At 39.7% G+C, this 14881-nt stretch overlaps 1 protein-coding gene and 1 long non-coding RNA gene across 2 annotated transcripts; one reads left to right on the forward strand and one right to left on the reverse strand.

Moving 5' to 3' along the window:
• The first annotated feature begins 1452 nt into the window (after window positions 1–1452).
• Window positions 1453–3074, forward strand: LOC103419997 (uncharacterized). Its single transcript, XM_029108890.2, has 2 exons — window positions 1453–1700; window positions 1789–3074. The coding sequence occupies exon 2, from the start codon at window positions 1861–1863 to the stop codon at window positions 2995–2997; it is 1137 nt and encodes a 378-aa protein (XP_028964723.1). The 5' UTR covers window positions 1453–1700; window positions 1789–1860; the 3' UTR covers window positions 2998–3074.
• A 3552-nt stretch (window positions 3075–6626) lies between these two features.
• Window positions 6627–7722, reverse strand: LOC114827235 (uncharacterized). Its single transcript, XR_003776449.2, has 2 exons — window positions 7416–7722; window positions 6627–7139 (listed from the first exon to the last, which is right to left on the reverse strand). It is a non-coding gene; the product is annotated as an uncharacterized lncRNA (long non-coding RNA).
• Window positions 7723–14881: the final 7159 nt, after the last annotated feature.

Consider the following 14881-nt stretch of genomic DNA (forward strand, 5'->3'; position numbering starts at 1 on the left):
GGAAATTTCGATGAAAATATCGGGATATTATGGATATTTTAGACCATGTGAAGGAGAATGTGAGATGGACTGCGGAGAGAGAGAGTCGCCGGAACCGGAGCCACGGAGATGAAGTCGATGGCAAGGTGAGTGAAAAGATGAAGTCACAAAAGGCAAGAAGGCTTAGGTTTTTTTTTATTGGGAAAGTAGAGGTTAGAGGGTGAGAGGATGATTTTGGATAAATGACTAGGAAAAAAAATATAAGGTGCATATATAATGATAATAATACCTAATTATATATATAAATGAATAAATAAATGATATAATATTAATAGTAGTGGTACAGTACGGTATACCATTGGTAATGGTTTTGAATACCATTATCGTATCGAAAATGTGTGGTACGGTACAAATACCGTACCATTACCAATGGTACAAATTGTTTGGCACAACTTTAGTATCGTACGGTTGGTATGGTAATTTGGCAAAAAATTTCACCCCTATCAATTACACAACAATCTTCATTTAAAGGGTCTTCATTTATATGGATGCCCGAAACTTGTTACATTACCGAATAAGGTGAAGTCTGAAGTTTCATGTAGTGTACGACCACTTCCTTTGGTGCTTCCAACTAGCACAAGGATTTCACATGACAGTTACATATCTTTAGCGCTACCCAATCTTAAGCAATTAAACGTCCAGGGAGGCAGTTTATCAGAAATGAATTTCCTTGCTACTCTTGATTGTGTGTCTACCTTATTCAAACTTGAAGTATCGGGAAGCAATAAAGTCAGTTATCAATAAAGCTTCAGTTTTATGTTTAAAACTCTTCCATATTCTCTCATATCCATCTTCCTCCAACAGAGGATTCTAAACTTGCATGGATGCAACAGGCTTGAGAAAATTCCAAAACTTCCACCGAAGGTAGGACGTGTAGATTTCAGTGATTGCGTATCCTTGGTAAGATTTTCAAAATTGTCAAACATTTTGGAACTTGGAGGCGCACAAATGTTTACTTATCTTACTGCCAGAGACTCGGTGACAATCTTGCTAATGATGTTGCGGAAAGGAAAAAAATATTATCGAATGGCAAGATGAAAGGGAAAATATCCATACAAATAAACTGACCTAAATGTATTTGATTTCTATGGTAAAATATCCATACAAATCTCAATCGAGTAAACACAGGTAAATTTTTATTTGGTTTGTATGGTAGAAATCTGCGAAAGATGGTAATTGTATTGTTTCTCTATTTGCTCTTAATTACTACGCTGAGGTTTTCTAACATTCTAACTTTGCTACCCAAATTTTGTGGACACTAAAGGTTGAAAGGGAAATGCTAGCAAGACTCGCTCATAGAGCTGGTCTAAAAAGACTCCGCCCATGTGTATTCCCGTCTTGATAGCAAGTGGAATACACGTGGATGAAGAGTCTGTTTAAACTTGCTCTTTGAATGAGTCTTGCTATCATTTGCCAAGGTTGAAATTGAATCTTCAGTAGTTTTGTTTTTTATTTCAAAACAAAGAAAATAATTTCAAAACGTACTTTATATGTCCCAATGAAACACGTTAAATTGGGTAGCAATTTACAGTGAGCCATCATCAATCCCATTTTCCTCCCTTTTTCAATCACGCCCTTTCTAATTTCTGCAAGCTTGAAATTTCTGCCGCGAGCCATGGATCCTGGTGATCCTTGTACAAAAGGAACCAGCTATGTTTCAGGTACTAAAATCTCAGATTCCATGGTTCATAAAATTGATGATCTGTCTGAGCATTTATTGGTGGAAATCCTGTGTCGACTTCCTTGCAGTAAATTCATTTTTCAATGCAAATGTGTGTCCAAGCGTTGGGGTGAAGTCTGCAACGTGAATTGCAAAATCCCATGTTTAGCACTCTAGTTGTGGGAACTGGAACCTTTTTTCCAAGCATTACGGAGGAGGATCTGACTCCGAATCTGCAGCTACCACTTATTCTGGAAGCAGAGACATTATTTGTGCTAGGGGCATGTAATGATTTGCTTTTGTGCTGCCCAGCAAAGGATGATCAGCGTGAGTTATACATCTGTAATCCATATACCAAGCAGTGGGTTGCTGTTCCTCCTCCCCCAGAAGTCCAATGCATATGCCCTCCCATCGGATTCATTTGTGAACCCTACTACAACAGCTCCTCCAAGAAAGACGACTTAGACGACAGTGTTAATGATCATCATTGCAAATCACAACACAAACTTAGTTGTACTAGTACCGCTACCACTTCGTATACTAATACTACCATCCAGCTGAATGCTGAGTACAGGTGCAGGGTTGTGCGAATACTTCAAGATGGCCATGTCGACTTGTTCTTTTCAGAGACTTGTTATTGGAGAGAGTCAGTTAATGTAGCATTCCCAAGGTGTTATACTGAGATCTGTAGTGGTGGTGTTGCTCACAATGGGAAGTTGTATTGGCACGGCTCTGATGAGTTTTCAACCACGGATGATTTTACAGCCTTTACTTTTGAGCTGGATCCATTCGGTACTACTACTGCTGATGGTAATATTATTGTTGATAAATGTTGTATAACTCTGGGGCCAGTTGATTCTACGGATTTTCAACTAACTACAACTTCGTGTCATATGTCTCTTGGTTCAAGCCAAGGGTGTCTGCAGGTGTGCCCACGAGAGTTTACTGATAATTTCAGTGTCTGGGAGTTGGAAGAGGTTGCTGGAAGAGGAGATGATTTGAAGTGGCGTTTGGTAGTTGATGAAGTTTCATTGTATCAAATAGACTCCTATTCCAAACACCCTTTACTCCTAAACTATGGAGGCCAAAAGTTCATCAAAATTGAGCTAGGCTTCCACCCAAATTATAAGGATATCATCTATTTAGATGACTATAGTCAAGTTCTGATGTGCAACCTTAGCGCAAGAACGCTAGAGTTAGTTCCAGGGATTCCGAGTTTCGGCATATATTTGGATCAACAGGGTATCCACCCATTTGTGCTTCCATGGTGGCCAACACCAGTTCCCAAACTTAACTAGTGCAACAAATGTATTTCACGCAATGCAACTAATGATTTTTTCTATAAAAGGTTTGGTGCAATTCCAGTTTACAGTTCTATGAATGTCTGCACATAGTATAATCGCTCATGTCTCTTGTAGATCACCCAAGTTAAAACAGACATTTTCGTGCCTATTGTCGTCTGGTGACAGTATGAACGCCACAAAACGTGTTTTCCTTAAGGGTTGACGCTTACCTTTCGGAATAAGTTGGCGATGCATCCATCCATATTCCTATATAAGCAAATTGTTGTATTTCATAACTGGTGTGCTGTTGAACTTTGTCCTGAATGAGTTGTTATTTTATCCATTGTTTCCTAGAAAGTAAAATTTGATTCCTATCAACGGATTATGGCTTAGGTTGGGTCTTTTACAATTTCCTTCGACGTCTTAGTTATAACTTGGCTTGGTTAAATTTAGTTGGGTTTGGCCGTGACCAGTGCTACATATTTTATGTGATTGGAATGTCCTTGCCAAGATTAGTACTGTGATTACATTTTGATTAAATGGGGAAAGCGTTTTAGTAGGTAAATGATAATCTACTTCATCGTAAATGTCTTCTCATGTTCCCATGCTTGAAAATATATGTTATTACAGGCTTGTCAGTAAGGGCTGCAAGTAATTCGATCTGGCTTGGCAGTACCCAGTCATAATTTACTAATGCGATTATTGAAATAAACTTTCACGGGTTATTTGTGTCCCGTGACAATATTGAATAACAATACATTTATTTATTTATTTTTTACAAACAATAGTGTTAGTGGGTTAAATTGTTAGTTGTTAAGGAGGAAGAGATCGGTGGGGATCAATCTAGCTTCACATACTGAAATCACTTTGCACTTTGTATATTAAAAATTACATTAATATAAGTCATGTACTTACTAAAATTACCCTCAAAGCCCCCACTCCAACATAACGATGTTGTTCACACAGCCGTCTCTAAGATTTCGAGGGCCTATGCGAAGTTTATAAAAGAGCCCTTCTTAAGATATTTCTCCAAAAACAATGTATTGATGCTAGAAAGTACTTAAATCAAAATAAACTTTAGGACTCACTGATTGTGACACACCCCGACCCCAATAACACAAGTTACGAGGCCGTAATGTGCTGACCGACACTAAATTGACCATATGACCCCATCGAGAGATGACGTCACAGACTAACTTAATGGCGAAGCAATAGTAAGATATTAATTATGTGCAAGAATTTGAACAAAAAACGTTCATAATAATAAATCCAAAGTTGCTACAAGTTCACTTATCAATCTCCTCACTTGGGGACACAAATTATCTCAAGATTAAATCCCTTATTATCACATAACATCAGAGCAACTAGAAGTTTCACACAACAGTAAACACATAAAAGTGCAGTGATATGCATAATCAATAGTGCGATCATGCAATTATTACAATAAAGATAAAACTGCAGTAAATGAAACATCACCCTAAATCCAATGGATGAAAGCCTCACTGCCAATCCCATTCATCACCACCGATGTTCTCTTTATTCTCGTTACATCTTGAAGGGGTTGACAAAACAAAATGCGAGTGGACTAGTGTTATCACATTTAAAATCATTCAACATAATAACCCCTGTTTTGAAAACATATACAGTGAAAACTACATACATAGTAGTAATACTAGAATAATAGTAGTCAAGATCAACTCAATCTTGCTCGTCATGTCAAAGAAAGTAAATCAATCACAAATAAGGTAATGTATAGCAAACAGGTGAAGTGACGTCTACCTGATCGTTATCTAATGTCTACTAGCACATTCTACCTCTACTAGAAAAAAAGGTACCTACAATAAGTCCTACGGTTGTAGCTAGCTATACGATATTTATGATAACCATGTGGTGAAAATAAATCACCAATGATCTTAAGAAATCATCTAATACAATTTAAGTATAAATCTTACCTAAGAGTAACATAGGTAATATGCATCGACATATAAAAGCATATATAGATATGTACAATCGGAACAATGTTTATTTTTTTGAATGGGTCCACTCACAGGTAAGCAGAGCGTCTCTCCTCAATAAGCTCCTTGCCTAAACTCTTCCGATCCTCTAACAAGCATGTGATAATCATTAAGCTTTAATCAACAATCTATGGAAAATCGTCCAAAACTACTATTTAGGAAATAAATTTGACAAACGGAGGGCGCCACGTGATTTAGAACACTGAAAAACCTAGGGATAGGACACAGGTCCTGCACGCGTTGCCTCGTTGGTGTCACGCACTGGGAAGCAAGTGCAGTTGTGGGCCACCATCACTACTACAATATTAGCTAACTAGTATTTGTCCTACTGGACTACACCTAGACTTTCTATGCTCTGATTGGGAGTGTTTACTTCTGTATATTACTCCTAACACTTCCTGTTTAGTAGTGCACTCTAGTAGTTCGGTTTTAAATTATTCATATAATTCTTATCATTGTTGCTTCCGCACTATGCACATGGTTACATCACTCTCACGTGACGACCAACATGCCTTGATCTCGGTCGGAGTGTGTCACGTACAGGTTGCAATAATAGGAAACTCAGGCATTGTCGTACAGGTTTCCCATGAGTCGTGCATGCCATATTAGATGCATTTAGAGCTCATAAACCTGCACCCCGGTGTTAGTGCTCCCACTCGTAGCCAGGGCACAGTCCTTCATGTGATGTTCACCTCTCGCACCTTACACTCACCTTGGATCCAAGGAAGGTGCACAGTCCTGTCGTACATACCATTATAGGTGGTTGTGACTCGTAGGTGACCCGTGATCATTCACACAGTCTTCATGTGATCGTAGCACTTGAGCGTATTTATTTACACCCAGTCCTGTCGTACAGACCACTTTAGGTGTTTCCAACTCGTGTGCAGGCATATTTGTTGAGCTATGGATTGAGTCACACAGGTCACTATAGGTGACTCCGACTTATGAGCTAGCATTGATTGATGAGATATAGATAAGTCGTACAGGTCACTATAGGTGACTCCGACTTATGAGCTAGCATTGATTGATGAGATATGGATTAAGTCGTATAGGTCACTATAGGTGACTCCGACTTATGAGCTAGCATTGATTGATGAGATATGGATAAGTCGTACATGTCACTATAAGTGACTCCGACTTATGGGCTAGCATTGATTGATGAGATATGGATAAGTTGTACACTATAAGTGACTCCGACTTATGAGCTAGCATTGATTGATGAGATATGGATAAGTCGTACAGGTCACTATAGGTGACTCCGACTTTTGAGCTAACATTGATTGATGAGATATGGATTGAGTCGTACAGGTCACCATAGGTGACTCCGACTTATGAGCTAACATTGATTGATGAGATATGGATAAGTCGTACAGGTCACTACAGGTGACTCTGGCTTATGAGCTAGCATTGATTGATGAGATATAGATAAGTTGTATCATACAGGTCACTATAGGTGACTCCGACGTATGAGCTAGCATTGATTGATGAGATATGGATAAGCCGTACATGTAACTATAGGTGACTCCGACTTATGAACTAGCATTGATTGATAAGATATGGATAGTCGTATAGGTCACGTCCTTGAAACACTCCTTAAAGCACTCCTTAAAGCACTCATTAAGGCACTCCTTAAAACACTCCATATCTATTTACAATAACAAGAAAAGCAAAGTCCCTTAATTGAAGGGAAAGTACATCATGAATAAGTATTCAATGAGACTTTTTGTAACTGAACAACTCATCTTTTCTATCATAATTTCTTGTAGAAACCTCCGAATCACAATTTGTAAAGACCATGAGAAAGAAGACTTCCACGACTTTCCAACCATATATGGCCCATTTTCTAATTCATTCTGAGCACTTCGGGGCAAAGCTCGCAAGTTGGCTGTTTTACGAGGGCCTTTTCTGGCGGATCTTGGGCCACTTGTGGGCTATGGTCTGGTCTTGGGCGAGTTGGGCTTCCAACTATCCATTTTAGGCTCTTAAAGTATTCAAAATAAGATGATTTCTTCAAGCCCTTTCATCCTTTTAAACACCAAAACGTCCAGCCCATATGCTATCTATGCATGCTATCCAATCCAAGTCCAAAACTGCTCCAAATTGCTCCATTTGACTATTTATTGTCATCTTTACTCACTTGACCTACAATAATACGAAAATAACTTATATTACTACAATAAATGGAAATTATCCAAGTAAATGCAAAGAAATAAGATAATAAAGTTGCATATATATGCTCCTATCAGTTTGCATGTCATTTAGCAATTGGTTAACCTCCTGTCAACTAATTATTATAATTAAAAAGTTACTTAGATTTTGGTCATAGCTATAACATTAAAAAGAATCAATGAAGTTGTAAGCGTGTTTGGGAAATGAAGCATGAATTAATATACAAATTATTATAACTAGAAAAGTTACCAGATTCATGTTAAACTTTGCAGCTTGCATAGGAGCATTGCATGTTACTTGTGCTGAGAGATTTCCTGGTCACATTCCGAGTAAGGTGAAAACAATTTGATTAGGACATGAGATGCAACTGGACTTTTGGCATTTAATCGAAGGCCATTGCAATACAAGCTGCAGGTTCTCAGTCTTGGGTGATAACTGGAGTAGCAAACAAATAGAGTGCCCATATTGCCCTCACTCCATCTCTTGGACATTTCATCAAATAGTTCAACTGCATTCAAAATGCCTTTATCTAATTTTCCCACAAGGTACTTACAAAACCACCCGCTTGAATCATTAAAAAAAACATCACATGGAAGCCAATAAAATAAAACCCTCCCCAAAACAATCATTCAAGGAAATAAATATCTCAAGTCCAGTTTTCGTAATGTCAAGGAAAGAGAGCTTACGAAGGTGCATAAGTTGCAAATTGGCTTCTAAGTGTGTGAGCAAGAAACCCATACTTGGTACACCTTTGTCTAACCATTCGGATGGGGTAGTGCATCGTTGGAGTTGGTGGAATTTGGGACCAACGATGGCCCATGAGAAGTCAGAATAGTATAGGCAAAGGTCGATGAAGGAGAGCCCAACATTGACATAGTGACATTTGGTGGTGGAGCTGTAGTGAGATTGATAGAACAGAAATGTGGTTGTGTAACCATGGATGGATGCAGATAGATTATGAGCGGCTCCAAAGTAGATTTGGAAGTCATAGGTGGCGATGGTGAAGAGGGCAACGGTAGCCGATTTGGTAATGGATTAAAATGCCTCGAAGGTTGAAGCAAGTTCTTGGGAGTGTAGATACGAGGCAATAACAGACTGAGAATGACTGCAATCGCAAGTGGCTCCATAAGCAGAGTGGGGATTATTAATGAAGGGAATGAGAGCAGCGGTCGGGCTAGGAATTGAAGACACTGATTCAACTACACGGGAAAAGTTCAATCCAAGTGTTGAATCCAAACCCTCTAGTGGAGACTCTATCCCTTCTTCACCTTCCGTAGTCGAAGTTTGCATCATGTCTTGGAAAACACATAGAGAGGACACGAAGTCCGTACTGTTTGCGTCAGGAATTTCTGTCGGGGCTGGCCGACGAGCGCACAGCTCCCCAGAAGGTTGACGCCGGTTGAGGGCTGCTGTCGGGCTTCTGCTTCACTGTCGAGCTTTGTTGGGCAAGGCTCGTCGGGCACGGTCTATCGGGCAAGACTCGTCGGGCACTACTTATCGGGCAAGGCTGGAAGAGAATGACAACGTTAACTTTGAGAGGTGCCTTTGTGGGGCCTTAGGTGTAGGCCTTGAGGCTCACAATCAAGATTAACTTCTAAGTACTCAGGCGTGCCACTGCCATCTTTAGCATGGCAGATGTAAAATGGATGTCGCGTTTTAGTTGTGTGTGTATATATATATATATATATATATATATATATATATATGCCCGAGAAACCGTGTTAGCTATAATAGGTGCCTTTGTGGGGCCTTAGGTGTAGGCCTTGAGGCTTCCCGTCAATAACTAAACCAGTGCTCGAACATATAATATTCGTTCGATTGATTGCAGGAGCCTTACAACTATTATACTTCTGATTACCCGAATCTGAGAGATAGAACGAACCCAAATAGGTGCCTTTGTGGGGCCTTAGGTGTAGGCCTTGAGGCTTCCCATCAGAATTCGTTCTTATACTCAAACGTTCCAGACCGCGAAATGGAATGAATCCAAATAGGTGCCTTTGTGGGGCCTTAGGTGTAGGCCTTGAGGCTTCCTATCAGAATCCATTCCATGCTTAAGCGTTCTATGATAATCATAATATAATAGAAATAAAACAAAGGGATAGGTCGATTACTTGCGCCCCAAGTAACTTCGGACATCTTGTTTATCAAGGGCTATCGTGGATGGGTTAAGTCCACATAAGGTTCTTTTTTATGCCTTGAGGCCAAGGACTTTCAACTGATCAAATTTACATGCCCGAGGGCTTAGAACTTAGATCTGGTTTGAACAATGAAGATATATTCAAATCGGATCCAAGCACTAAAAGATTCTTTTAATAGTCATCTTACTAGAAATAACATGAATACAACTGGAAGTATACAACATATTGCTAGGCTAATGAATGAAAAGACAAAAAACAAAGAAGGTCGGGCAAGTCTGGTCGTCTTGCAGGTTCCTATCTTTGTGGCTTATCAAGGGTCTGAGAGCTTTTAGGGAGAGATAAGGAAAGGAGTTTTACAAAGAGAAATCGATACTACAGCAAGGTTGAACAGGGTAGCAGAGCTATTACAAGGGTTTGAGTGAAGGCTTGTCCCGAGAGGGATGAAGGCTTGGGCTGACTATAGCTTCGTTCTGAAGGCAAATCTGGCTTTGAGCAGAGTTTGTGCTTGCATTTGTTTGTTTGTTTGAGTGTCCTTAATCCTGATTTCTCTTTCTTCTTTAATAGACAACTCAGCTTGGCCTTTTGTAGCAGCAGCCTTGCCCGAATGCAACTTGAGAGGCAGTGACTCATAAGTTATATTACTTGTTCTGCCATTATAAAGTACTTTATGGGCTGTATAGTTGGTCAATCTATACCACTTGGCTTTTGGGTAGGTGAGTAAGTGGGCTTCATGAGCTGCACCAAGTCAAAAAAGCCCATTTTTTGCTTTCTGGGTTTTGGCTGGGTTTAGGCCAGCTCTTCCTTTAGGCATCCTTTTGGGCCAGCCCCTTTCCTGAGCCCAAAGTTCAAGTTTTGATCCAAACACGTACCACTCGTAACCTGCTTGCCTAATCCTTCACAGTGAAGAACAGGCACGAGCACTGCTGTTGTGAACTCCAAAATAGCGGGTGTGGACTTTGTTGTCCTCAGGAAGTCTAAATCTGGAATGTTCATGGTCGAATTTGTAGGGACCCTCGCCATTTGAAGCAGTCGAAGTTCCTCCATAAGGGCTTCTTGTAATACAGCTTGGTGGTTATTGAGTGTTGTCATTGTCTTTTGGAATTCAGCCATGCGGATCTAAAATTCCTCTTGTTTGTGAGCTTCGATTTTGACATTGTCCACCACGGTAGTGGAATTTGTCGACGGCCTTAGGGAAGTAGGAACTAACGACAAAATCAAGGAATTCCAATATTGTCGTCGGCAAAGGCTCCTAGACGAAGGCTTCCTCTTCATTAGCACGAGGGAAACCACAACAAGATTTTTCTCTACTGGCCTTGATTTAAGCAACGGCTGCTTAGAAGTGTGGCGAACATCTCTGACAATGTTGAAGCCATTGTTGGTGGCAAGAGATGCAATGAGGCTGTCAAAATTAGGAACCCACGAATGTTGTTCGAATGTTGTGGCATAAGAATTAGGGATTGAGATGCAGTCAGAATACGTAACGGAATGTGGTGCGGGGTGTGGGAGGAAAATGGGACTGGTAAATGAAGAAGCTACGGGAAGCTCAGACATATACGAGGCTGGGTAATATAGCGATCGATAGGTACAATCGGAGCAAGGAAAAGTAGGCTTATACCCCATATGGAATCTAGTAGTGATCTGGAGGATAAGGTGGTGGAGGTGGAGCCGAATTTGGATGTTCATAATGAGAAACATTTGTTTCTAGTTTCCAATAGAACGCTAGTCCACCAAAATCATCCATCACATTTCTCCACGATGCTAGAAATGTGGGATCGACTGAGGCAAACCACAGATCCACAGTGGATCTTTGGCTCTGGTACCAATTGATAGGATCAGACATGATAAAAGGGAAATTGCAAGAAAACAAATGCAGAAAATGGAAAAAAAAAATCAAAGTAAATTCATATCTTCATTCCTCGTCTCTTTACATCATAAAAGGAGTTTAAATACACCCAAAGATAGCTAGGGTTTGATGTTGGAAATGTACCCTAAAACCAATCATATGGTGATACTTTATGGACATTTCACATGTTAAACTAATCTAGTTTAATATAAAGGGCGAAGGTTATTATTTTAAGCCATCTCATATAAATGTTATATGCTTAAACAATAAGTCCAAGGAATATGTAATTGGGAGAATGTGATCTAAAGAAGTTAGATTCAAGAGACCATTCTCTTTCGTATACATACCCTAAGCGTTTCTGATCATAGGATTGCCAATTGGGCATTGACAGTCCATTAAGATCATTACGTGATATGTCTTCTCTTAGGAAGAGTGACTAGTCTCGACTCATTGGTGTGGCTGACACCAAGCAAGGAAGAAAAAATCGATAATATCGGCGATATTTAGCCGATATTATCGATTTTTCACGGTATCGATATTTTAATAGGTATCCAACGGGTTTTCGTCAAAATATCGCGATATTATCCATAATATCGTGATATTTTTTGAAATTATCGCGATATTTTTGGAACTGTGCTACTCGGAGAAGAACGCCGGAGCTTCTACAGCTCCGGCCGACTGTAAAACAGGACCCTAGACTCAAATCTAGGTATCAAAATGAAATAGAAGACGAGATGAACGTTTTTATATATTCCATTTGCGGTGAAACGGTCGGAGGTGTTCGGAAAGTTCGTTGACACCCACGGCCTCGCCGGAGATGGGTGTGCCTATTCCTGAGCCGATTTCGTCCCAAAAACCTTGCAAAAACATGATTTTGAACTTAAATTTCACATATAAGGTTCAATCTAGAACAGAAAGAGGCAAACCCGAAGCTTACCTAACCGGAGAAATTCAAGAAACTCGCCGGAGTTCCTGCGTTCGTCGAGTTGCAGAGACGAGAAGGAGATGAAGAAAGACGAGGTTGCTGATGATGATGGGTGTCTTCCTGAAGCAGGTGCGATGGTGTGCGTGTGTGTATGTGGGTCTCGGACCTTCGGTGCAGAGAGAAAGGAGAGAGACGGCGCTGACGAGGGAGGAGCAGAAGGCAATGTGGGAGAAGGATCGAGAGACCTTGGGTCTCTGTGCGTGTGTGTGGGAGAAGGATCGAGAGACCTTGGGTCTCTGTGCGTGTGTGTGGGAGAATGGAGAAGGGGGAGAAGGGAGAAGGGGGAGAAGGGAGCTCAGAGAAAAAGAAGGATCGAGAGAGAATGCAATGATGGTTCGAATGAGAGATGGAGAGCTGTTCGGCTCGGGAGTCAAGGAATTGCAGAGGGCCTTTTTCATTTTTCCACAATTAAAAAAAAAACAAAAAAAAAACACAAAGGAATGGACATAAAGAGCCGTTTGGCTCCGGGTTTGATGCAAAGAAGAGAGCCGTTGGCTTGGCTCTGGGCTCGAGGCAGATGGATGCATAACATCCAATGTGAGATCAAAACTGCAGCTAGGATTTTATGGTGCACGTGTGTGCATGCATGTGAGCTGCAATTGGGCTGCCTTATTCAACTTGTAAGTTTCTTGCGGCCCAGGTCAAAATTTTCAAGGCTTCTTTATTGGCTGCCCGTCAATCATGGCCCATTGTTCAGAGCTTTTTGTTCCTCATCTTCCTGAGTTTGACACACCAGGTCTTTTTTTTTAATTTATTTTATTTTTCTATTAATTCATTCTCTGTTAGTTATTTTCTTTCATTTTTATTTTCATGTTTTACATAGTTTAGTTTATCTTAGTTCCAGTTTTTTTTTTAGATTGTTCTTTCTTTTCCACACCTTGAGGACAATGTGTGATTTAAGTTTGAGGGTGGGAAATAAGAAATTTTAGGTTTTTAATTTTTGTGTCAAGTTAAAAATTTTCGTTTTTAAGTTAATATCCATAGTTTATTTTAAACGTTAGAACAAATGGACAAGGTGAAGGTTAATTCCATATTAAAGTCTTTTCTATTTATCGTCAATTAAACATTAATTCACGAATTATACTTTGAAAATTTGCATTATATATAAATGATTATGGTGTGTTTAAACTTCTTTCATTAATTACTACATATTTTCTACACTCATAATGTTTGCCAGCTCGCTATATAATCAACTTAAATTAGTTAAATTAGTTAAATCCATCATGCAATGCATTTCCTTCCAAATTTTTGTGACAAACTAATAGATAATTGACTAAATAAACATCCTGCAAAGTTTCAATAAAAATTTCCAAGTTTTTCTTACAATTTCCGTGGTTTCCATATTATTTTTATCGATATCGATAATATCCCGATATTTCCATCGATATTTCCGTGTTTTCAGACTACTGATATTTCCGATATCATCGATATTTAATACCTTGACACCAAGACAAACATGTAGGTGCTCGAGAGAGAATGAGTCCACTGAACGCGATCAATGAGGAGTTCTCATATTCATGTCACATGAGAACTCATGGTTGGGATAATGCAAAGTAGTCCTTTGACCTGAGGCATCATAGTTGTCTTGTGGTTAGGTCCTTGATCTTTGACTATGTCAAAGTCACTCTGTCAGAGGGTGTCCACAACATAGTTGGGGTTAAGCCACTTAGCCATGGAGGCAAGTGAATGCGTAACAAGGGATCTCTAACCTTCAAACCGTTTGAGGGAGAATACTCTATGATATGATTAAGAATTTCTGGCTAGAGTATGAATGAGATTTAGGAAGTCGTTCCAAATCACATTCAAGGTAATCATATAAGTAAGAGAATCACATTGGATAGTAGACATGAATAAACTATCAAACCAAACAATGTGGTCAAGAGTATTGTATTAGAGAAAGACTGTATTGCATTGTAATCCCAAACTAAATAGGTTCTCCAACCTCTTCTGATTAGCTTGGGTAGCCATGACATACTGTTAGGTGTCACTCATGGTTTGTGGAAGCCCCAAAGGTGTATAATCGCTAAAGGGAGAACTGAAAGTAAGTTTCAATTCACAATTGATTTGAAGAGTTCTAATAACCCACTGCCTCGCTAGAAGAAACCTAATGGATCGCACACCATGTAAGGTAATGATTGAAGGATATAACGAAGTTGAGTAAGGACAATTAAATAGTTTAATTATATATGGAAAGGATTAATTAAAAGTTAATTAATCTAGAACGAAAGGTTCGTTTTAGGCCTTAAGTTAGTTTTGGGTTTCAAGACACAAAAGGGTTTTGGTCCACAAGGCACACAAGGTTTAAGTAATGTGACAACTAAAGCAAAATGGGCATTTAACCCACTAACAATAGGGAGGCTGGCCATGCTTAGAGAGGGAGTGGGTTTTGGACTTATTACAAGTTTGTCACTCCAATGAAGGTAGGTATAAATGTGACTTTATAGCATTTTCTTTATTAGGGTTTTCTTAGAGGAAAGATGAGAGAACATTGGCTCTCTCTTTCTCTCTAGAGAGGCCGGCCACCATGGGGGAATTTACTAGCATCTAATTCTTCCATGGTCATTCATCTTCTTCCTCAACCATCCTTAGTGTCGGAACTTAGAGGTTTCCAACTTTGGGGACTTTTGGAGAAACGAATTCTTCCATCCATATCCATGAAGACATGGAGCCAAGAAGCAAAGTTCCTCCATCCACATCCATGGAGCCAAGGAGCAAGGTGACAAAGGAAAGAAGGTCCTCACAAGGGTGA

Source organism: Malus domestica, chromosome 10 (genome assembly GCF_042453785.1).
Source record: "Malus domestica chromosome 10, GDT2T_hap1".
Classification (NCBI taxonomy): domain Eukaryota; kingdom Viridiplantae; phylum Streptophyta; class Magnoliopsida; order Rosales; family Rosaceae; genus Malus; species Malus domestica.